At 35.1% G+C, this 24,767-nt stretch overlaps 1 protein-coding gene across 1 annotated transcript; it reads right to left on the bottom strand.

The window, feature by feature from the left end:
* Positions 1-18,123: 18,123 nt before the first annotated feature.
* Positions 18,124-23,222, bottom strand: LOC139846818 (calcium-dependent protein kinase 18-like). Its single transcript, XM_071836353.1, has 11 exons — positions 22,730-23,222; positions 22,248-22,378; positions 22,124-22,165; positions 21,692-21,803; positions 21,519-21,597; positions 20,873-21,169; positions 20,456-20,571; positions 20,264-20,371; positions 20,092-20,154; positions 19,090-19,263; positions 18,124-18,570 (listed from the first exon to the last, which is right to left on the bottom strand). The coding sequence occupies exons 1-11, from the start codon at positions 23,132-23,134 to the stop codon at positions 18,454-18,456; spliced, it is 1,644 nt and encodes a 547-aa protein (XP_071692454.1). The 5' UTR covers positions 23,135-23,222; the 3' UTR covers positions 18,124-18,453.
* Between the last annotated feature and the right edge of the window lie 1,545 nt (positions 23,223-24,767).

The following is a 24,767-nucleotide window of genomic DNA, read 5'->3' as shown; positions in this document are numbered from 1 at the left end:
TGCTACAGTACCGAGTTGCTACAGTTCCCCCGGGTTGCTACAGTGTCACTATTTGCTACAGTGCCGAGTTACTAAAGTGTCACTATTTGCTACAGTACTTTTATGAAATTGAAACGGGCGTAACTTTCAAAACGTAACTCCGTTTTTTATGAATAAACTATCGTTAGAATCGTAATAAAGAATACTTTTCAATGGTGAACTTTTAAGAAACTAGATCAAACTGTTTTTGGGCCGGAAAAGGAGTTTTAGTGTGTATGTCGTGTTTTGCACGCACCAGTATGCCATTATTGAGTGGAGTCATGATGTAGACTCATAAAATTATGAATATATAGTGTTATGACCTAGTTAATTGTATGAAATGATTATATTATTTATTGAATATGTATATTAACTTTGTTTGTGTTGTTCTCAGGTTATAAGGACAAGGAGGAAGCTCAGAAATAATAATTGAGCAGTTGCTGGTAATTGGTGAGTGGGTCTATCTCCGGATAGAGTTTAAGTACCACATCATGCTACTGTGGTTGACTCTTTTACCATGTATAGTGTAGAAATTGCCATGTTAGAATAATATAGTAAGCCTGATGTTGTATGTGAATTATGTGTACACTGTGTGAATGGCACAAGTCGGGCCTAGGGAGACTGGGGACTCGAGACCGTGCCTAGGAGAGGTTAGAGTCCGTATGAGGTCAACCGTGCCTAGGGGAGGTTGGGTCCATAGGCTACTGATTGTAGAGTATAGTGTGAATGATGCATCCCCTGCATCTGGATAACTATACTGTGAATTGAGTAGCAGGGACTATCGGTAGACTCAAGTCCGATCAGCTAGGAGTCGTGTGCTCGTACAAGCCGCCGATCCTCGTATTGTCTTATTGTATGCTAGTTGATAGTTAGCATGTGTTGTTGTTAGTATATAACTTGTGTGTGACTTAAGCTATATCTGTTAGATAGATTCTATTCACTTAGCGGTGCGCTAATCCCCCACATATTCTCCCCTTGCAGGTTTAGGTACTGCTAGTCGGGAAGGGTGCTATTGCAGAAGACATGTTTGACAACCCAACTCTGATGTGGACTTTTGTATAAATAATGTTTTGTGATAACGTAACACCGTTGTGTAAACTTAAACGTAATGACGTGACTTATATTGTGTTTGTTAATAAAGTCTTCCGCTGTGTATTTAAAAAAAAATGGCCGGTGTTACATAGATTGAGCTAGATTTTGATGAAGATGATGGAGAACACTTAGAACAATGGAAGAACAATTGAGAGAGAGTAGTTTGATGCATGTAAGTTGCAAAATGAAAGTGTTTGTGTATCTCATCCTTCACGTGAATATGGGCAATCATATAGGCTCCATTAGTTTGTTATTTTGTGAGATATTTTATACTAGATGTTAAATGATGGTTCCCACATGGTTAGGTGACTCACATGGGCTGCTAAGAGCTGATCATTGGAGTGTATATACCAATAGTAAATACATTTAGAAGCTGTGTATTGTACGAGTACAAATACGAGTGCATACGAGTAGAATTGTTGATGAAAATGAATGAGGATGTAATTGTAAGCATTTTTGATAAGTAGAAGTACTTTGATAAGTGTCTTGAAGTCTTTCAAAAGTGTATAAATATATTTAAATATACTACATGTATATACATTTTAACGGAGTCGTTAAGTCATCGTTAGTCGTTACATGTAAATGTTGTTAACCCATTGTTTATTATATCTAATGATATGTTAAATTATTATATTATCATAATAATATGATGAATTAATATATCTTAATATGATATATATACATTTAAATGTCGTTACAACGATAATCGTTACATATATGTCTCGTTTCGAAATCCTTATATTAGTAGTCTTGTTTTTACATATGTAATTCATGGTTAATACACTTAATGATATATTTACTTATCATTTATCATGATTAAACATAGTGTATCAATATCTTAATATGATTCATATGTATTTAGTAAGACGTTGTTAAAATGATAATCGTTATATATATCGTTTTCAAGTTTCTTAATTCAATAGTCTCATTCTTGTGTATATAACTCATTGTTAAAATACCTAATGAGATACATACATATCATAATATCATGTTAACTATATACATATATATATATATATATATATATATATATATATATATATATATATATATATATATATATATATATATGTCATCATATAGTTTTTACAGGTTTTAACGTTCGTGAATCACCGATCAACTTGGGTGGTCAATTGTCTATATGAAACCTATTTCAATTAATCAAGTCTTAACAAGTTTGATTGCTTAACATGTTGGAAACACTTAATCATGTAAATATCAATTTCATTTAATATATATAAACATGGAAAAGTTCGGGTCACTACAGTACCTACCCGTTAAATAAATTTCGTCCCGAAATTTTAAGCAGTTAGAGGTGTTGACGTATCTTCTGGAAATAAGTGCGGGTATTTCTTCTTCATCTGATCTTCTCGTTCCCAGGTGAACTTGGGTCCTCTACGAGCATTCCATCGAACCTTAACAATTGGTATCTTGTTTTGCTTAAGTCTTTTAACCTCACGATCTATTATTTCGACGGGTTCTTCGATGAATTGAAGTTTTTCGTTGATTTGGATTTCGTCTAACGGAATAGTGAGATCTTCTTTAGTAAAACATTTCTTCAAATTCGAGACGTGGAAAGTGTTATGTACAGCCGCAAGTTGTTGAGGTAACTCAAGTCGGTAAGCTACTGGTCCGACACGATCAATAATCTTGAATGGTCCAATATACCTTGGATATAATTTCCCTCATTTACGAAATCGAACAACGCCTTTCCAAGGTGCAACTTTAAGCATGACCATCTCTCCAATTTCAAATTCTATATCTTTTCTTTTAATGTCAGCGTAGCTCTTTTGTCTGCTTTGGGCGGTTTTCAACCGTTGTTGAATTTGGATGATCTTCTCGGTAGTTTCTTGTATTATCTCCGGTCCCGTAATCTATCTATCCCCCACTTCACACCAACAAATCGGAGACCTGCACTTTCTACCATAAAGTGCTTCAAACGGTGCCATCTCAATGCTTGAATGGTAGCTGTTGTTGTAGGAAAATTCTGCTAACAGTAGATGTCGATCCCAACTGTTTCCGAAATCAATAACACATGCTTGTAGCATGTCTTCAAGCATTTGTATCATCCTTTCGCTCTGCCCATCAGTTTGTGGATGATAGGCAGTACTCATGTCTAGACGAGTTCCTAATGCTTACTGTAATGTCTGCCAGAATCTTGAAATAAATCTGCCATCCCTATCAGAGATAATAGAGATTGGTATTCCATGTCTGGAGACGACTTCCTTCAAATACAGTCGTGCTAACTTCTCCATCTTGTCATCTTCTCTTATTGGCAAAAAGTGTGCCGATTTGGTAAGACGATCAACTATTACCCAAATAGTATCAAAACCACTTGCAGTCCTTGGCGATTTAGTGATGAAATCCATGGTAATGTTTTCCATTTCCATTCCGAGATTTTGGGTTGTTGAAGTAGACCTGATGGTTTCTGATGCTCCACTTTGACCTTAGAACACGTCAAACATTCTCCTACATATTTAGCAACATCGACTTTCATACCCGGCCACCAAAAATGTTTTTTGAGATCCTTGTACATCTTCCCCGTTCCAGGATGTATTGAGTATCTGGTTTTATGAGCTATTCTAAGTACTATTTCTCTCATATCTCCAAATTTTGGTACCCAAATTCTTTCAGCCCTATACCGGGTTCTGTCTTCCTGAATATTAAGATGTTTCTCCGATCCTTTGGGTATTTCATCCTTTAAATTTCCTTCTTTTAAAATTCCTTGTTGCGCCTCCTTTATTTGAGTAGTAAGGTTATTATGAATTATTATATTCATAGCTTTTACTCGAATGGGTTCTCTGTCCTTTCTGCTCAAGGCGTCGGCTACCACATTTGCCTTCCCCGGGTGGTAACGAATCTCAAAGTCATAATCATTCAACAATTCAATCCACCTACGCTTCCTCATATTCAGTTGTTTCTGATTAAATATGTGTTGAAGACTTTTGTGGTCGGTATATATAATACTTTTGACCCCATATAAGTAGTGTCTCCAAGTCTTTAATGCAAAAACAACCACACCTAATTCCAAATCATACGTCGTATAATTCTGCTCATGAATCTTCAATTGTCTAGATGCATAAGCAATTACCTTCATTCGTTGCATTATTACACAACTGAGACCTTGCTTTGAGGCGTAATAATATATCACAAAATCATCATTCCCTTCAGGTAATGACAATATAGGTGTCGTAGTTAACTTTTTCTTTAATAATTGAAACGCTTTCTCTTGTTCATCTTTCCATTCAAATTTCTTCCCTTTATGCGTTAATGCAATCAAGTGTTTTGCTATTCTGGAAAAGTCTTGGATGAACCTTCTGTAGTAACCAGCTAGTCCTAAAAATTGGCGTATATGCTTCAGAGTTTTCTGGGTTTCCCACTTTTCAACGGTTTCAATCTTTGCTGGATCCACCTGAATACCTTCTTTGTTTACTATATGACCTAGGAATTGAACTTCTTCCAACCAAAATGCACACTTTGAAAACTTAGCGTACAGTTTTTCTCTCCTTAAAAACTCTAGCATTTTTCTCAAATGTTCTTCGTGCTCTTGGTCATTCTTCGAGTAAATAAGTATGTCATCGATGAAAACAATGACAAACTTGTCAAGGTATGGTCCACACACTCGGTTCATGAGGTCCATGAACACAGTTTGTGCATTAGTCAACCCAAATGGCATAACCATAAACTCGTAATGACCGTAACGCGTCCTAAAAGCAGTCTTTGGAATATCATCCTCCTTCACCCGCATTTGATGATATCCAGAACGTAAATCAATCTTCGAATAAACCGATGAGCCTTGTAGTTGATCAAATAAGTCGTCGATTCTCGGTAGTGGGTAGCGGTTCTTGATGGTAAGTTTGTTCAACTCTCGGTAGTCGATACACAATCTAAATGTACCATCCTTCTTCTTGATAAACAAAACAGGAGCTCCCCACGGTGATGTGCTTGGTCGAATGAAACCACGCTCTAAAAGTTCTTATAATTGGCTTTGTAATTCTTTCATTTCATTGGGTGCGATTCTGTATGGAGCACGAGCTATTGGTGCAGCTCCTGGTACAAGGTCTATTTGAAATTTAACGGATCGATGTGGGGGTAATCCCGGTAATTCTTTCGGAAATACATCAGGAAATTCTTTTGCGATGGAAACATCACTGATGTTCTTTTCTTCAGTTTTAACTTCCTCGATGTGTGCTAGAATGACGTAACAACCTTTTCTTATTAGTTTTTGCGCCTTCATACTACTAATAAGATTTAATTTCGCGTTATTCTTTTCTCCGTACACCATTAAGGGTTTTCCTTTTTCCCGTACAATGCGAATTGCATTTTTGTAACATACGATCTATACTCTCACCTTTTTTAACCAGTCCATGCCAATTATCACATCAAAACTTCCTAACTCTACTGGTATCAAATCAATCTTAAATATTTCACTAACCATCTTAATTTCTCGATTCCGACATATATTATCTGCTGAAATTAATTTACCGTTTGCTAATTCGAGTAAAAATTTATTATCCAAAGGCGTCAGTGGATAACTTAATTTAGCACAAAAATCTCTACTCACATAGCTTCTATCCGCACTCGAATCAAATAAAACATAAGCAGATGTATTGTCAATAAGAAACGTACCCGTAACAAGCTCCGGGTCTTCCTGCGCTTCTGCCGCATTAATATTGAAAACTCTTCCGCGATCTTGCCCATTAGTATTCCCTTGGTTTGGGGGCCCGGTTTTCCACATTTATAACAAACTACGTTGGCATTATTTGTTCCGACCGTATTTATTTCTTTATTTTTGTTGTTCTTTGGTCCGTAAACCTCACATTTTTCCGCTCCATGACCACTTATCTTACACTTGGTGCAAACTTTTGTGCAAAATGCATTCGGATGGTACTCTGCACACCTGAAGCATGGTTGTTTCTGTTGTTTGTTGTTATTGAGGTTGTTGTTGGGATTGTTATTGTTGTTGAAACGGTTGTTGTAGTTGTTGTTGTTGTTGGGACGTTTGTTGTAGTTATTGCTAGGATTGCGGTTATTGTTGCGATTGTTGTTGCGGTTGTGGTTGTAATTGTTATTGTTGTTGTATTGGCGACTCTTGTCACCGTTTTCCTCCCACTTCCTCTTGAGTTGTTTCGTGTTGGCTTCTTCGGCCGCCTGCTCTTTAATTCTCCCCTCAATCTGATTTATGAGTTTATGAGCCATTCTACTTGCCTTCTGTATGGAAGCGGGCTCGTGTGAACTCACATCTTCTTGAATCCTTACTGGTAACCCTTTTACAAACGCGTCGATCTTCTCTTCTTCATCTTCGAACGCTCCCGGACACAATAGGCACAACTCTGTGAATCGTCGTTCATATGTGGTAATGTCGAACTCTTGTGTTCGTAACTCTCTAAGTTCTACCTTGAGCTTATTGACTTCGTTTCTAGGACGGTACTGCTCGTTCATCAATTGCTTGAATGCCGACCACGGTAGTGCATAAGCAGTATTTTGTCCTACCTGTTCAAGATAGGTGTTCCACCACGTTAACGCAATACCTGTGAAGGTATGCGTAGCGTACTTAACTTTTTCCTATTCAGTACACTTACTTATGGCAAACACCGATTCGACCTTCTCGGTCCACCGTTTCAATCCAATTGGTCCTTCGGTTCCATCAAATTCTAAAGGTTTGCAGGCAGTGAATTCTTTGTAGGAGCATCCTACACTATTTCTTGTGGAATTTGTTCCACTACTAGAACAAGAGTTATTGTTGTTATTTTGCATTGCGGCCTGCACTGCGGCTATGTTCGCAGCAAGGAAAACACGGAAGTCTTCCTCACTCATGTTCAAGTTCTGACGAGTCGTCGGTGCAATTTCCTTCAAAAATAGCCAAAAGAATTGAGTTAATCATATAGAATTTAAGAGTAGTCAATAGTATTTCGTAGCATAATATGAACTTATTTATAAAAGTTTTTTCTTCATATTAGCATTTTATAGTTTTAATTCAGGTAGTACCTACTCGTTAAGTTCATACTTATCAGCTACTATACAACTCAACTACTACGCTTCTATATGAAAAACTTATTACAATAATATTTCGCGTTCAAACTTTATACAAAATTTTACAAACTTACAATACCGCTATTATACATATAGGATGAAATATAGCACATAATAACTTTTCTACTCGGCAACTATAAAGGAAATTCTAGTTAATACGCAAGTTGTTCAGCAAAAGAAATAAAGACACGTAATTCATAAGTCCAGAAACAAGTCATGCATTCTGGTTTTACTAAGACGACTTCCCATCTTTGGTCTTGTGGAAAGTAACCGTTATGACCATTGGCTAGGCACCATGTTGTAATGTCGTCAAAAGGACGAGGGTTTCGTAATGCCCAATAGCCTCGTAGCAATCTAAAAATCTTGTTTCTTACCCCAACTACTGAGTCCGTCACTTGTGGGAATGTTTCATTTAATAGTTGTAATCCGATGTTCTTTTTCTCACTTTGGTGAGAAGCGAACATCACTAACCCGTAAGCATAACACGGCGTAACTTACGGTCTCCCCAATGTGATATACCCCACCTATCAAAGGAAAGCCTTTTATAAACTAAGGCATTTCTGGAAAGTCTTTCAAATGTTTGACAAGTTAATTTCCTCATAACTAATTGTGCTGATGAATTCTGACCAACTCTAGACAATATTTCATCAATCATATCCTCTGGTAGGTCTTCTAAAATATTCGGTTGTCTACCCTTAACGTCCATTTTGTGTTTTTATACTGTAAAAATAGACGAGGGTTAGATTTATAAAAGATAATTAACAAACAATACAAGCAATTTTACATTTATCATAAAAGCACAAGCACACTATATTACATATATTACACAACATGATTACAACTCTTTAATCCGACTCACTCGTTTCTTCTTCTTCGGACTTGGTTCGTTTTGCTAATTTCCTAGGGATATATGGTACTCCCCTAATACAAGCTGTCATTTTCCACAATGGTTTAGAAAAACCTGGTGGTTTAGAGGTTCCCGGGTTATTGTTACAATTTAGAAAATACGGACGTTGCCGATACATATAAAGTTCATCGGGGTTGGAATCAGGTTTCTCCATTTTTATACCTTTTCCCTTATTATTTTCTTTTGCTTTATTAAATTGGGTCGAGGTAATTTCTATAAAATCATCGGAATCCTCATCGGGATCCGATTCATCGGAAAATTGGTAATCTTCCCAATATTTTGCTTCCTCGGCGGAAACACTATTGACCATTTTTAACTTTGGTCCGTTGGTTGAGGATTTTCTTTTATTTAATAGATTTATTTTAGGTATCAATATTTCTTCCTCCGGAACCTCTTCTTCTTCCGGTTCTTCCTCTTCCGGTTCCTCCTCTTCCGGTTCCTCCTCTTCCGGTTCTTCTTCGGGAATTTGTGAATCTTCCCAAAATATATTCGACTCTTCATTATTATGATTAGGTGAGTCGATGGGATTTGTACTAGTGGTAGACATCTATCACACAATATCAAACATATAAAGAGGTTAATATATCAGATAATATTTACATGTTAATAATATATAGTTTTCAACAAAAGTGTTAAGCAATCGTTTTTAAAGAAAACACGGTCGAAGTCCAGACTCACTAATGCATCCTAACAAACTCTGTAAGACACACTAATGCAAAAATACTGGTTCTCTAAGACCAACGCTCGGATACCAACTGAAATGTCCCGTTCATATTGATTATAAACGTTCCATATTAATTGATTTCGTTGCGAGGTTTTGACCTCTATATGAGACGTTTTTCAAAGACTGCATTCGTTTTTAAAAACAAACCATAACCTTTATTTTATCGACAAGGTTAAAAAGTCACCACCTAGATTATCCAGAAATGATAATCTAAAAATATCACACTTACACACTACCAATACATATTGGTTTACAATAATAATATGTTACAACAAAGTAAATCTCGAATGCAGTTTTAAACAATATTATACAAACATGCTGACACCAAATCTTGTCCATATTTTAGCATGCAACAGCGGAAGCTCTTAGTAATCACCTGAGAATAAACATGCTTTAAACGTCAGCAAAAATGTTGGTGAGGTATAGATTTAACCTATATATTTATCAAATCATAATAATAGACCACAAGATTTCATATTTCAATATACATCCCATACATAGAGATAAAAATCATTCATATGGTGAACACCTGGTAACCGACCTTAACAAGATGTATATAGAATATCCCTTATCATTCCGGGACTCCCTTCGGACATGATGAATTCGAAGTACTAAAGCATCCGGTACTTTGGATGGGGTTTGTTGAACCCAATAGATCTATCTTTAGGATTCGCGTCAATTAGGGTGTCTGTTCCCTAATTCTTAGATTACCAGACTAAAAAGGGGCATATTCGGTTTAATAATTCAACCATAGAATGTAGTTTCGATTACTTGTGTCTATTTCGTAAAACATTTATAAAACTGCATGTATTCTCATCCCAAAAATATTAGATTTTAAAAGTGGGACTATAACTCACTTTCACAGATTTTTACTTCGTCGAGAAGTAAGACTTGGCCACTGGTCGATTCATGAACCTATAACAAATATGTACATATATATCAAAGTATGTTCAAAATATATTTACAACATTTTTAATACGTTTTGCTGTTTTAAGTTTATTAAGTCAACTGTCCTCCTTAGTAACCTACAACTAGTTGTCCACAGTTAGATGTACAGAAAATAAAGCAATATATATTATCTCGAATCAATCCACGACCTCGTGTATACAAGCCTCAGGCTAGATCACAACTCAAAGTATATATAATATTTTGGAATCAATCTCAACCCTGTATAGCTAACTCTAACATTACTGCATATAGAGTGTCTATGGTTGTTCCGAAATATATATATATATATAGATGGGTCGATATGATATGTCAAAACATTGTATTCGTGTCTATGGCATCCCAAGATTACATAATATATTAGAATACATGTATAATACAATATGAGTTAGCTAGGATATGATTAATATAGATTTGTTACCAATTTTCACGTAGCTACAACAAGAAAAATTATCCAATCTTGTTTTACCCATAACTTCTTCGTTTTAAATCCGTTTTGAGTGATTCAAGTTACTATGGTTTCATATTGAACTTAAGTTTATGAATCTAATTAGAAAAAGTATAAGTTTATAGTCATAAATACAGATTACAAGTTGTTTTTGTAAAGGTAGTCATTTCAGTCGAAAGAACGACGTCTAGATGACCATTTTGGAAAACATACTTCCACTTTGAGTTTAACCATGATATTTGGATATAGTTTCATGTTAATAATAAAAATCATTTTCCCAGAAGAACAATTTTTAAATCAAAGTTTATCATAGTTTTTAATTAACTAACCCAAAACAGCCCGCGGTGTTACTACGACGGCTTATATCCGGTTTTACGGTGTTTTTCGTGTTTTCAGGTTTTAAATCATTAAGTTAGCATATCATATAGATATAGAACATGTGTCTAGTTGATTTTAAAAGTCAAATTAGAAGGATTAACTTTTGTTTGCGAACAAGTTTAGAATTAACTAAACTATGTTCTAGTGATTACAAGTTTAAACCTTCGAATAAGGTAGTTTTATATATATGAATCGAATGATGTTATGAACATCATTACTACCTCAGGTTTTGTGGATAAACCTACTGGAAATGAGAAAAATAGATCTGGCTTCAAAGGATCCTTGGATGGCTTGAAAGTTCTTGAAGCAAAATCATGACACGAAAACAAGTTCAAGTAAGATTTCCATTCGAAATAAGATTGTTAAAGTTATAGAAATTGAATCAAAGTTTGAATATGAGTATTACCTTATATTAGAAACATATCTTACAGTAAATAAGAAGGATTTATTGAGTTTGGATGATCACTCAAAGTGGATTTGCAAGATTGAAAGTAAGCTAGCAAACTTGGAAGTGTTGTTGGTGTTCTTGAGTAGTTGTTTTATAACTTGGTTTATGTATGGATTTATGAATTAGATTGAGCTAGATTTTGATGAAGATGATGAAGAACACTTAGAACAATGGAAGAACAATTGAGAGAGAGTAGTTTGATGCATGTAAGTTTCAAAATGAAAGTGTTTGTATATCTCATCCTTCACGTGAATATGGGCAATCATATAGGCTCCATTAGTTTATTATTTTGTGAGATATTTCATACTAGATGTTAAATGATGGTTCTCACATGGTTAGGTGACTCACATGGGCTGCTAAGAGCTGATCATTGGAGTGTATATACCAATAGTAAATACATTTAGAAGCTGTGTATTGTACGAGTACAAATACGAGTGCATACGAGTAGAATTGTTGATGAAAATGAATGAGGATGTAATTGTAAGCATTTTTATTAAGTAGAAGTACTTTGATAAGTGTCTTGAAGTCTTTCAAAAGTGTATAAATACATTTAAATATACTACATGTATATACATTTTAACAGAGTCGTTAAGTCATCGTTAGTCGTTACATGTAAATGTTGTTTTGAAACCTTTAAGTTAACGATCTTGTTAAATGTTGTTAACCCATTGTTTATTATATCTAATGATATGTTAAATTATTATATTATCATAATAATATGATGAATTAATATATCTTAATATGATATATATACATTTAAATGTCGTTACAACGATAATCGGTACATATATGTCTCGTTTCGAAATCCTTATGTTAGTAGTCTTGTTTTTACATATGTAGTTCATGGTTAATACACTTAATGATATATTTACTTATCATTTATCATGATTAAACATAGTGTATCAATATCTTAATATGATTCATATGTATTTAGTAAGACGTTGTTAAAATGATAATTGTTATATATATCGTTTTCAAGTTTCTTAATTCAATAGTCTCATTTTTATGTATATAACTCATTGTTAAAATACCTAATGAGATACATACATATCATAATATCTTGTTAACTATATATATATATATATATATATATATATATATATATATATATATATATATATATATATATATATATATATATATATATATATATATATATACATATATATATATATATATCATCATATAGTTTTTACAGGTTTTGACGTTCGTGAATCACCGATCAACTTGGGTGGTCAATTGTCTATATGAAACCTATTTCAATTAATCAAGTCTTAACAAGTTTGATTGCTTAACATGTTGGAAACACTTAATCATGTAAATATCAATTTCATTTAATATATATAAACATGGAAAAGTTCGGGTCACTACATTATAAATATGCCTTATTTGCACTATGTCATTGTAGAATGCATTGTTACTGTTATGCATTTAATGTGTCTGGTTTTTGCAGAAGAAGAGATGCAGGTCTTCAAAGTATTTAAGAAGGCCAATCTGGATTCTCTTACTGTTACTGAACGGCCAAAGAATGCTGCTGAACTTGAGGCCGATAAAGTGAAAGACACAATTTTTGAATAGCAACTGAATAGCCCTGAACGGCCTACGGAAGGCGGTAATGATGATACTACACAGCCCTCTTCGTCTGATGTGGAAATTACTGAGACTAATCCAAAACCGCCTACCGCCAAGAAAACTGGGAAACTCACAAAGCGCCTATGGAAGTGTGCAACTGGCAATGCTTCTCAACAAGCAAAGAAAATGAGTATGTTTTCAATATTGTCTTCTGCCTTGACATAATATGTATAATATGTGTTAATGCTTATTCTGGAAAGTTGGTTATCTTCAATGCAGAACCAACTTTGTCAATAGGTGGTGATGAAACTACTGCTAGTAGTGATAAGAGTGGTAAAGCTGTTAATGCTGAAGATGATAATGATGAAGAAGGAGAGGATGAAGGAACAGATGAGGATAAAATTGTCAAAACTCCTCCGTTCACCAATCCAATAACTTCCACAAAAATAGGTACAACACAGTCTTCATCATCTTCTCAGCCACCTTCCGTTGTCCTTCTATCCGACTTAAGAAGCTTTGTGGAAGATCCCGTTAACAAATCTGACAGCTTTGTTAATTTTCTGAAGGTACATTTCACCAGTTGACTCATGAAAATCTATTTGTATTGACTATATTGTTTGTGATTTCTGAATATGTAGTTTATTTTTGTAGGAAAATATGATTGCTGATCTTTCGACATCCTTATCTGCAATGACCCTTAAACAAAGTTGCCAATCAACTGCTGCATCACTGGTGCTTCTGAATCAGCTTGTTCTTCATGGTCTGAAAATGCAAGAGGCTCAATCAACTCTTGTTGATAATGCTCTCCAGAATGCCAGCAAATTGAAAAGGATGGAAGTTGAGTTAAAAGATGTTAATCTGAAGTGGAAAATAGCAGTTGACTTGGCTCAAAAGAAGGAAGAGGCACTCCAATCAATTGAGAAAAAATGTGTTGCTGAATGGACTGAAAAAGAGAAAGTGATGGAGGAAAAGGATGAATTATTGAAGGAAGTTGAAAAGTTGAAAAAGTTAGTTGAACAAGAAAAGTGTCGTGCAGATGAAAAAACTATTGCTGCTGCTGCTTCAGAAAAGAATTTTATTGATTTAAAGAATGGGATTCCTGCTCTTGTGCAGTGGGTGTTGAGCTCTCCTCTTGTTGGTCAGACTTTTCATAGATATCTGGAGGCATCTACGGAGAGTGACCTTTCAGATATTATGGTGGAAATTTTGAATGCTCTTCCTGTAAGACCTGACCCTTTACCAACTGCAATCTCAAAACATATCAAACCTGATGCTAATGCCAAGCTGCAAGTGGCCATCAATGAAGTTACCTCTCTGAAGATTAACTCTTTAGAGGAAGTATGTGCTAGGGAAGATGTGTCTGTTAAGGACATCTTGAATGTGCCTATTTGAAAAGATAACTAATCTGTAATAACAATGTATAGCATCTTTATACTGATATTATGTATATATCCAGCCTTTTTGGTTAATGTTGGTATTTTTTTTGTTGCTTTCCATGATTGACGCATCACTGCTATATGGTTTAACCTTTACAAGCTTGTTAAAAAGCTTAGATTTGCATATATCATATGAAATTATTTTTGTCTTAAACTGATTTTTGAATTTGTACATGAATTGAACTGTCATCCATCATCCGCTGTCCGTAATGCATAATTCCTCTTTATGAATCAGAGGTGTACTGCTACATAAATGGTATTATGTATATAGGCTATTAAAATTGTACATCTGTTTTGTATTTCCATTTAGTCAAAACAAGTTATGTAGAACGTTGTTATTGCTGTAATGAATATATCGAACAATTTATCCGTTCTCCATTATGTATCAAAGCATATGTTTTGTAAAGAGGTTTTGAGAATTCTCAAACTACTTTGTGAAGTAGGATATGAATGAATCATAATGATGTTATGCTATGTTATAAATATTGATAAGTCTGTTAAAGAAATTTCTGTTTATGGAATTAACGGTGTTCCGTTTAGCGTGTTGCGCTTAGGTTTTGTGCGGCTTACAAAATACACTTGTATTTCAATTTTTTCTGTTTTCAAGATATATATGGATTTATGCCGTTGTGATAAACCATTCTATATGTCATGACATTATGAGATCTTTAGTTTTGCCTCGGTGCCCTCTAGCGAAGTAAACACTTTACGCTAGTTGATCCCTTGTGTCTATAATATTGACACAAGAGCCTCTACCATCGGGGGCATAAAAATGCATTGCCTTATGTGGGTAGGAATGAATGCTATGCTTTACATTCGTAACGCGTAACGTTGTGCGTAAGAAAATTTTAAAATTTCATTGATAATACTGTCACTCATACAACATTTTTGTGTAATATCTTCGTATGGGGTGATCAAGTCCCAATCAGAAAATTACAAAAAGTGTATTGTGTTATTGTCTGAACTAACGGAAATTAGAAATATGATAAAAACTGTTCTGTAAAATTCATGCTATTATACTGTCATCCGTTCAACGTTCTGCATCTTGCTGTTAGTGTTCCCATATTTTGGGTGGTTTGAAATACCTATTCACATCATTTCTACTGAACAACTGCCTCGATGATTCCTTCCTGACAAAATTTCCTGGAGCTTCATAAACAACTGATCTTTCTCTTGCGGGCCCCACATACTCAGAATGTACTAATGCTACACCATTTGGTGTTGGGAATCGTATTTCTGCATGTGGTGTGGAAGTAATTGCTCCAAATTTGCGAAGAGTTCGCCTACCGAACAATGCATTGAATCTTGATCTGCCATCAAGAACTGTAAAGTACACAATTTCTGTTCGGACTAAAGGGTGTGTTCTCAATGTTACATCCAGCTTCACTTTACCAACTGCCTTCACTGATTCTCCCGTAATGCCAGCAATTTTCACAGTCTTGTAGCGAAGCCTATCCTTTACGCTGAACGGATAACTTTTGAAACAATGCAAATATAAAATATCTGCCTCACTACCTGTATCAGTATAAATTCGATTGATGTTTCTGTTTGCAATTACAGCTGAAATGACCATAGGCTCTTCTGACAATCGCCAATTTGGAATGGTATGAAATATGATTGGAGCGTACATCCAGCTCTCCGTCCTGCGTTCTCCGTCTGTTTCATTTTCTTGCTCCTCATTCCATATAACCTTGATGTGCATTTCAGGAGTTGGATCCCTTTCATCATTCCGTTCTTCCCTTCTGTTCCAGTCACGTCGTCCACCGTGACGCACTTTTTCCTGCCAAGCAAAACTCTTGTTTGGATCATTTCGTCGATACTTTTTTCCTGGCAAAAGATGATTCAGCTCGCCAGCCTTGATCTTCGCAATGATCTCTCTCATCAGTGACTTGCAATTATCAGTGTCATGCCCATATGCTTCATGGAAATCACACCATTTGTCACTTTGTGGTCCCTGACGCTCTTCCATCGGCGGTGAGGGGTGAAAAGTTTCCTTAACGGGTTCTGTGAACAAGATCTCTTTTGGAGTTTTAGTTAATGCCATGATAAGGGGATGCCTGTCTAATGGCTTTCGATGGTGATAATTGTCATTTGCATGATTATTTCCCCTCCAGTCGTTCTGCTGTTTCTGGTAATTATTGTCGTAACCACGTTGCCTTTGATAATTGTCATTTCTGTTCCGTTTTCCGTCTTGCTGCCTGAAATTTCTCTGATAATTATCCACTCGTGGATATCCCATTTCGCCTGCTCGTAAATGCTTCTGAGCGATACCCAACGCCTAATGCAATGTTTTTGGAATGTCATAACGTAAAGCATGAATTAATCGTGCAAAACGTCGCTGATCAAGACAAAATATAAATCCTGAAACAAGCTGAGACTCTGGTATGTCTGGTATCTTCTGACATTCAATGGTATAACGTTTCATAAAATCACTCAATGATTCATTCTGATGCATTGTTATCTCATGTGCATCAAGATGTGACAATGTGCAGCTTCTCAATCTTTGATATTGCATCACAAACTTTGCCCTTAAATCAAAAAAACTGGTAATGCTCCTTGGTGGCAAGCTAGCAAACCACTCTCTTGCCATTTTCTGCAATACTATTGGAAACATATGGCACGCAGTTTCATCTTCCCAAATGCTGTAACCTCATGACACCTTCAAACATAGTCAAAAAATCTTCTGGATCTGTTGTACCATCATAAACACCGATAGATGGAATTCCCAAATTTCTTGGTAATGGATAATCTGCAATTTGAGGGATAAAACACTGTGTGGACTCTGCCATTGCTGGCGGTTTGATAGCTTCATCTCCAGTAATCAAAGCAAACAAATTATTTACAGCTGTTGCACGGATGGTTGGTTGTGCTAATTTTTGCTTAAATCGTGATGGCGCTGTTTTAGTCAAAATTCCATCCAGTAACTTGCTTGTCATTTCTTCAGTCATAAAGAACTGTTCACCTTCTTCTTCAAAATTCCAATCATCGTCCAAAAAACCCTCATCACTGTGTTGATTCTCCGAATCATCAACTAAGGCATTCAACTAATTGAATAGCTTGAACAATTGTGATTTGGAAATTGACTTTCCTTTGCCGTTATGTTTAGCGTTCACATCAGAAGTCTTCTTAAAAGAAACATTATGTGTTCCTCGCCTGGCTTTCCACATTCCTGCGCTGGAACCTCCCATCAATGGTTTTCTCAATCGTGGTATGGTTTCATGAACTTGATCATCTGCTGTGTCAGTGTGCAAATGATCTTCTTCTTCAACAGAAGTCTCTTCAAGAGTTAACTGATCAACTGGTATATTTTCAATGAGGTTTTCATCAACTGGTTCAAGTGTTGTTTTTGATGAGGTTGTTTCAGTTGCCTTCATGCTCTTGGTGGTTTTGGTGGTCTTTGAGACGGGTGGCGCCATCTGTTAGTACGATTTTGCGTATAGCGGCTGTAAGGTACTAGTACAGAAAATTAGCTGCTCAGCGTGTGGCGTATACTGCTGATTGTTGTTTGCCCTTGAGAAATAATCTCTGCAGACCCGGAACACAGATATAAGATCTGTGGGGTGGCCTCAATCAATCTGTGGATCAATCTGTAATGATCCGTCTAGCGTACTGCTGCTAAGCGGCTAATGTTGTTTTAGAGTGAGAAAGAACTGTGTGAGAGAGAAAGTGTACTATGTGAAATGTGGTGACCCAGAGGGTCTATTTTTAGGCGTAGAATGTCCGAAATTCACGGGATACACGTGTCAATCACTGAATGGTTCTGTTACGTGAAGTATCCGGAATGTCGGTGGCGTGTGCTAACGTGGCTGCGTGCCTTTCACGCGCTGAGTTAAAGGGCTTATGCATAGAAGCTGTCTGCAGGGCTTACGCTTGACGCTGGGCAGCCTGATAAACGTTGGGCGGCGGATACTGAACACCGCTAGATTTTATCTTTTGTGCTCTTTGATCGATTTTTCTGTATAAAATGATGCTTTTATGCGTGTATCTCCTAGAATACACCATTAGACACCACCAACCATTTTTCACGAGTAGTCATAATGTTGTTTCAACTTTCAATATCGTATACTTGTGAAAAAATTGTACAAAAATTAAGTGTTAATTATATCAAACTTATGTTGACAGAACAAGATATATGTAAATCCACCAACTCGAGTGCTGTTCGTTGCTTTATATACAAGTAATATATACACACATATTTACCCGGTGAACGATGAAAACAAAATCATATAAGCACTCGAAATCGAATTTTTACACCACCACGTACCATCAACGAGTATTTACCACAAACCTATTCACTGAATCTTTGCATCTCGCTCCTAAACTTCCTCCTTATTTCCTTCTTACCGACTGCTGCAAAATTTCTGTTTCTGTTAAAAGTTACTTTTTCGTAGCTGAAAAATTCACTGATTTTTCTGTTTGTGTTAGTCTTTACTTTTTTCGTGGGGAATTTTTTCAACTCATGCTTGCACTTCTTAACAGCTTACGAAATTCAGACAGGCTGATCTTTCCATCTCTATCGATGTCAGCTTCCTCTAAAAGCGGATATATCGACCCTCTTAGTCCAGTATGCTGCAAACAACGTAAGCTTTAGCAAAATTAACGAGGTCAAAGAAATAGATTTTGCAACTTCAAGTCTGTTGTTTGCGAGGTTGTAACAGTCGCAAGTCGGGGACAAGACAGTCGGTACCTTGGAGGGACAAGTCGGGGACGCGTCCAGAGTTGACCAACATTGACTTTTAGTACGTAGTAACAAATAACTTAAACATATACATATTACACACAAATGTATCAAAACATAAAACATAAATATTTCAAACAGATACTGTATATGACACAAAATCTAATTTTTAAAAATAGAAATTTTTTTTACTTAACTTTGACTTTGACTTTGACCGACTCAGAACGACTTTGACCCAACTTTTTAGCGTTGGCCAACTTTTAAGTTGTTTTTGGGCGAGGTAGGAAGGACTAGTCCCCAAACCGACGTCCCACTGACTATTACAACAGTAGGTGTTTGAAATGAGTAAAAATCTTTAATGATTAAAAGTTTGAGAAGCATGATGTTTGACCTGAAAAGTCAAAGCTTACCATTTTAAGTTGTTCTGGAGTTATAAATCCATCTTTATCAACATCGAATTTCTCAAAAGCAGCTTTCGATATTTTTTGCCATTTTTCGTTGTTATGTTCTTCTAACTGCTGAACATGAAGAGTAGCGGCTACAAATTCCTCGAAATCCACAAGCCCGTCTGTGTTACTGTCAATCTGCGTCACAAAACGAAAGCAGTCAATTGATAGAAAGAGAATTACGTATTCCAAAACCAGGAATGTTCATCTGTTCGGTTTCCTCAGTTTATTCAGTACGGTTTGTTTGCTTCTGAAAATTTTGAAAGCAAAACCGAAAACCTAAAAACCAAAACCAAAACCAAAACCGAAACCGAATTCAAATTCAAAGCCAGAACGGAAACCGAAACGAAACCTAAACCGAATTAAAATTCAAAACCGACACGGAAACCGAACTGAAAACCTAATTCGGTTCGGTTTCGGTTAAAACCGAGAATCCCGAAAAATCATATTTTTAACCAAAATAATCATTACAAAACGATTTTAAATTCGACTTTCGATTTTATTTCGGTTTTTCTTCCGTATATATATTAATAATTTAATTTAATATATTATTAGTTGAACCCGATTTCGAAAAAGCAAAACCGAAAACCGAATTCAAAATTGAAAACCTAACCGAAACCAAACCTAAAATCGAATTCAAATTCTTTTGGTTTTTTTCTAGTTTTCATTCATTTCGGTTTTCGGGTTAGTTGGTTTGAAACCAAATATTGAACACCCCTACCAAAACAATACAAAATATAGTTTTGTAATCCTAGGATGTGTTTAGATGTGCATTTAGAAATTGAATTTGTGTAATCAAATATCAGAAACAATAAACTAGTTGTAGGAGATATAGTTAGATACAGTGTTGCTCATCAAAGTTGTAATACTCGTTGCTCGAATGTATGACAGTTTCTTATTAACTAAAAGTTCAATTTATCAAAATGACCAAAACAGACATTTCCGATTACAAAAGTTTCAACTTACTGCTTGCAAGATCTCCAATACACGCGATTCTTTCATCTTCCATGGAATATCCTTAGCAAGAGCCTACAACAAAACAAACCAAATTTTAGAACATAATATCATCACAATTCGCTTCACTTAAAATAAAATAAAAAAGATGCAAAATCGTAAAATAATTTAACAAATTAAACACCTGTCTCATTTCCTCAAGACTAATAGCACCATTTTTGTCAACATCAATGGCATGAAATTGATCTTTGAGATTCGATATCTCTTCTTCATCAAGTGTGCTAGCCAGCGCCTAAACATCATCAAAGATATTAACGTTTAGAACTTACTATACGAGATCTACATTAACGTGATAGTAAAAAAAAAAAAAATTTACCCGTAAAGCTAACTGTTTTAACCGACTGTATTTTACAAATTGCCGCATGTTAGAGAGAACAGAAATATCGAGAGGTATCATAGAAGCCGTTCCATTTTCTCGAACCCATGGGTGTGCTGCATACATTCAATATATCATCATAATATAAAGCTTAAAAAATACTCCCTCCGTCCCAAAATTATTGTCCCGCTTTAACTTTTTAAGTCTTTCTTGTACAACATTGACTTTAAATATTTCTGTTTGTGTTATAAAATATTTGATGAAGTTATACCAAGAGAAAACACATTTTAAAACCGAATTCATTCATATAATTTTCATCAAATATTATATAGCACAAATAATAATATTTAAACTCATACAGACGAAAGTAAAAAAAAAAAAAATATGAAATAAAATAAAAAGGAAAAAAATGTATACATAGAGCCTGTGCAGCGGTGAGTCTAGCTCGGGGATTTTTTACGAGTATCTTTCTTACGAAATCCTTTGCACTGTTGCTGATGGTGGGCCATGGTTTGCGACGAAAATCGGGCCGATTTCTTAAGACTTCTCTAAATATGCCGTCCTCGGTTTTATCCCAAAAGGGCCGTCGCCCGCATAAAAGAATGTAGGTGATCACACCTATGCTCCAAACATCCGATTCTGGCCCTGATCTTCGTTTTAATACTTCAGGAGCAACATAGTATGCACTACCAACAATATCCGTAAATTTCTTTCCTACAAAAAAATAGGTAAAAAGAGTAATTTTATGTATGCGTTGAATAAAAACGCTATAAAAATAATCCGCGTCTCATATGATTATAAGAATCGTATTGCTTCAATCAAAAAGCCCAACTGTTGAATAAAAATAAAAAATTAATTTTGCAAAATAGGTACATTTGTGTAAGTTTTGAACATTTCTATGGACAAATGGCAAAGTTTTCCAAGTCTTTTGACTCGTTTTATTAAAAGTAAACCCAGTCAATTCAAAAGTGAATGGGTCAAAATTGCCATGTAAAAAAATTACATTTTGCAAGGCTAGTGTCTTATGTCTCAATCTTAGTATCGACTAGGGTATTATACTAACCAGGTCTAATAAAGTCCGACAGACCAAAATCAGTAGCCTTCAAATTTGAATCTTCTTTAGGGGATTTGAATAGAAAATTCTACAAAAATTACAACAAACATTACGTTAGCTTTAAATCTTTCCTAAATTAGAATACTTCTACCTTTCAAGAACAAGATAGTTAATTTTCTAACCTCCGGTTTCATGTCACGATGTACCAAACCATGTAAATGGCATTCGGCTGCAACTTTAAGCATTTGCCTTACAACAATTGCTGCATCTTTCTCTGTGTACCGACCTTCTTTTCTGTAAATGCAAAACAAATTTGAGTAATGGGTATACCGTCGGATTCGGGTCGGATCGAAACAGGGTTGGGTCCAAACAAGTCTGGGTCTAAACGGGTCAGAATTTTTGACATATAAGGATGTTTTGACCTTCAGGTTCAAACGTTATCATACAAAAGCTTCAAATTTGTAAACGTGCTGCATTTTTTTTTTATCCATCTTTATATTACAAGGAACACTATATAGAACCATGGGTTTAGGTTCCTAAGATTCTTACTTTCGAAACTAAAATTATGATAAAAAAGTCAAAAGGTCAATGTATATAAAAAAGAGAAATCTTACTTGGACATAATCCGGTCCAGTAACTCACCACCCTCACATAACCTGAATACACATATCACTCAAATTCAAGATTTCAAAAACGATAAAAGAATCAACGAACAAAGTAACGATATAAAAAACTTACTCCATTACAATATATACAAAGGAATCATCTTCAAATGCATTATGAAACTTAACCACATTCTCGTGACCAGTTAACGCTTGCAAGATTCTAACTTCTCGCTTAACATCCTCGACAGCAATCGGAAGAATCATCTTTATAAAATACAAAACCACTATTTAGACAGCAAAAATTTATAGTTATTATAATATATGAATACAAAACATTACTGATATACTACAACTTTCAAGCTCTAGTCATTCTCATTAAAAACATAAATTTGAAACATAATGAACAAAGTAAAATTAACTGGTTAAATTATATCAAAATGACAGTCTTTTAAGCAATAACATCATGTGAATTATTAATCATCCAATCAAAAATACAAAATAACGTTCTGATTAAAGAATCTAACACCCAAGATACTAATAATTTGCAGAATTACACACATAATTAACAAAATTTCAAAACTTTACATCAAGAAAAGGTAATTGACAATATATTACCTTATTTTTATCAATTTTCTTGACAGCAACACGGTTTCCATTCCCCTTATCAATAGCAACATATGTGTACCCAAATTGACCATGACCCAATAATTTTCCAATTGAATACCTTTTATCAAAATCTTTAAGGTACCCAAAATCTGTTCTTTTACCACAAGGTATTATCACCTTTTTTTGACGTTTTGGTGTAGTCCTGCCTTTTGCTTTATTATTTTGATTACCCTGCTTTAGATTTTGATTCCTCTTGAGATTATTGTTATTTTGGATGGTCACATTATTTTTTAGGGCAGGATTAGGTTGTTGGCTTTCACCGGTGGCGGTGGCGGTGGTGGTGGGTCCGCCGGTTTCTGATGTGGTGGTGCTGATTAAACCGCTAATTTTTGTGTTTGAAAAACATATACCCATATCTTGAAATTGAGCAAAATGAATTAAAAATGAAAACTTTGATCAGGGTTTTGGTGGGAATTGAATTTTTTATTTTTTTTTTTGTAATACGATATGAATCAAGAATATAATGGGTTGGGTTGGTAAATATATGGCAATGAGATGGAAAAAATCAAGAAAATGCAGGTAATGGGGAATAACTATGAATAAATAACAATAAAATATGGTGGAGGAAATTGTGTAGCAGATTGGTGTAGGGTTGTTGACGGTGGTGTTGTGTTGGTGGTGGTCAAACAGACTTTTTCTTGTTTTGAACAAGAAGAGGAAGAGGACCACCTTTTCATTAGCTAATGATGTTTACAGCTTCTAATTGTATTTGTAAAAATTTTAAGTGGCTTAATAAAATAATTATTGTTTGATACCCGACAATATATTAAACTAGAACCGGATCGGCCAGCGCAATGCGATGGAGCCTTTCCGGCTAAGTATTCACATTTAACATAGCGTTATACATTTACATAATCAAAAACGCGGTGATGAAAGTGTGGTTGGATCTACGTGGTTAGTACCTATTGTACCAAATGACCTGCGCATTTTTAGAACCAGAAAAATCGCGTAAAAAAGGAAGACGGAATCATGGGTGTGATTTAATTAGTTTGGCTTGTTTATTGTGCGTTTGTGTATATGTATGAAAAATAGTCCGAAATATTTAGCGTTTTCTAAAAAACGTCTGTTTGGCGCGTACTTAGTTTCATTGTGTTCGTAATTTTTTTTTCAATTTAATCAGTGATGTCGGAAGAATTTAACTCGCAGCGAGCGAGAAGATACGGGCTGTTATAAATGTGGGTGGGTTTTTTTTAAAAAGGATATTAATTTTACAATTTTTACCCCTACAAATTCAGCATGTTTAACGTTTTTTGGGGGGTGTTTTTAAAAAGTGTGGTGGGTTGTCGTTTTTACTTGTGCAAACGATCAATTTTGACACACCAAATAGTATGTATATTGTTTGGGGGTTGTTTTTAAAAAGTGTGGTGGGTTGTCGTTTTTACCATGTGCAAACGACCAATTTTGACACACCAAATAGTATGTATATAATATAATGTATCTGAGTCATTGGTCACCCGATCTAATGGATATTTATTCGATTTACTCACTTCGTGATGAATATGAATAAAATTTTAATTGCATATGAATATGGATATGGATGAACTTAAATGGATATAGATATGAACATGTATGAAAAGTTTCATTCGTGATATATCCATTAAAAATTCGAAATACATATACTGTTGGGAATTATAATCTGATGAGTCAAATTATTTTGCAGTTTTAGAGTCTGGAGTTTTAGAGTCTGAGGTTGCAGACTCTGGTGTTTCTTAAGTCAACGATTTGAAGATTTCTTGATGGCTAAGCTAAGAAAGATTCTGGAGATATGTTTAAATATTAAGAAGATATGTTTTGATTCGGTTTTATCTCCAGAAGATTAACTTTAGAATTGTTTTGCATATTTGATAAGTTTTAAGTTTATCTTTTCCTTAATTATAGCCAGGTTGTTTTGAAAACCAAATCTCTAGATTTGGTGATTTTCTGTATAAATAGGGACGTGTGCTTTTCATTCGATGTATCTTTTGGCACGATCAACATTATCAAACAT

Source organism: Rutidosis leptorrhynchoides, chromosome 5 (assembly GCF_046630445.1).
Source record: "Rutidosis leptorrhynchoides isolate AG116_Rl617_1_P2 chromosome 5, CSIRO_AGI_Rlap_v1, whole genome shotgun sequence".
Lineage (NCBI taxonomy): Eukaryota > Viridiplantae > Streptophyta > Magnoliopsida > Asterales > Asteraceae > Rutidosis > Rutidosis leptorrhynchoides.
The sequence above is the reverse complement of the archived record's forward strand: the minus strand, read 5'-3'. Positions and strand labels throughout refer to the sequence as shown.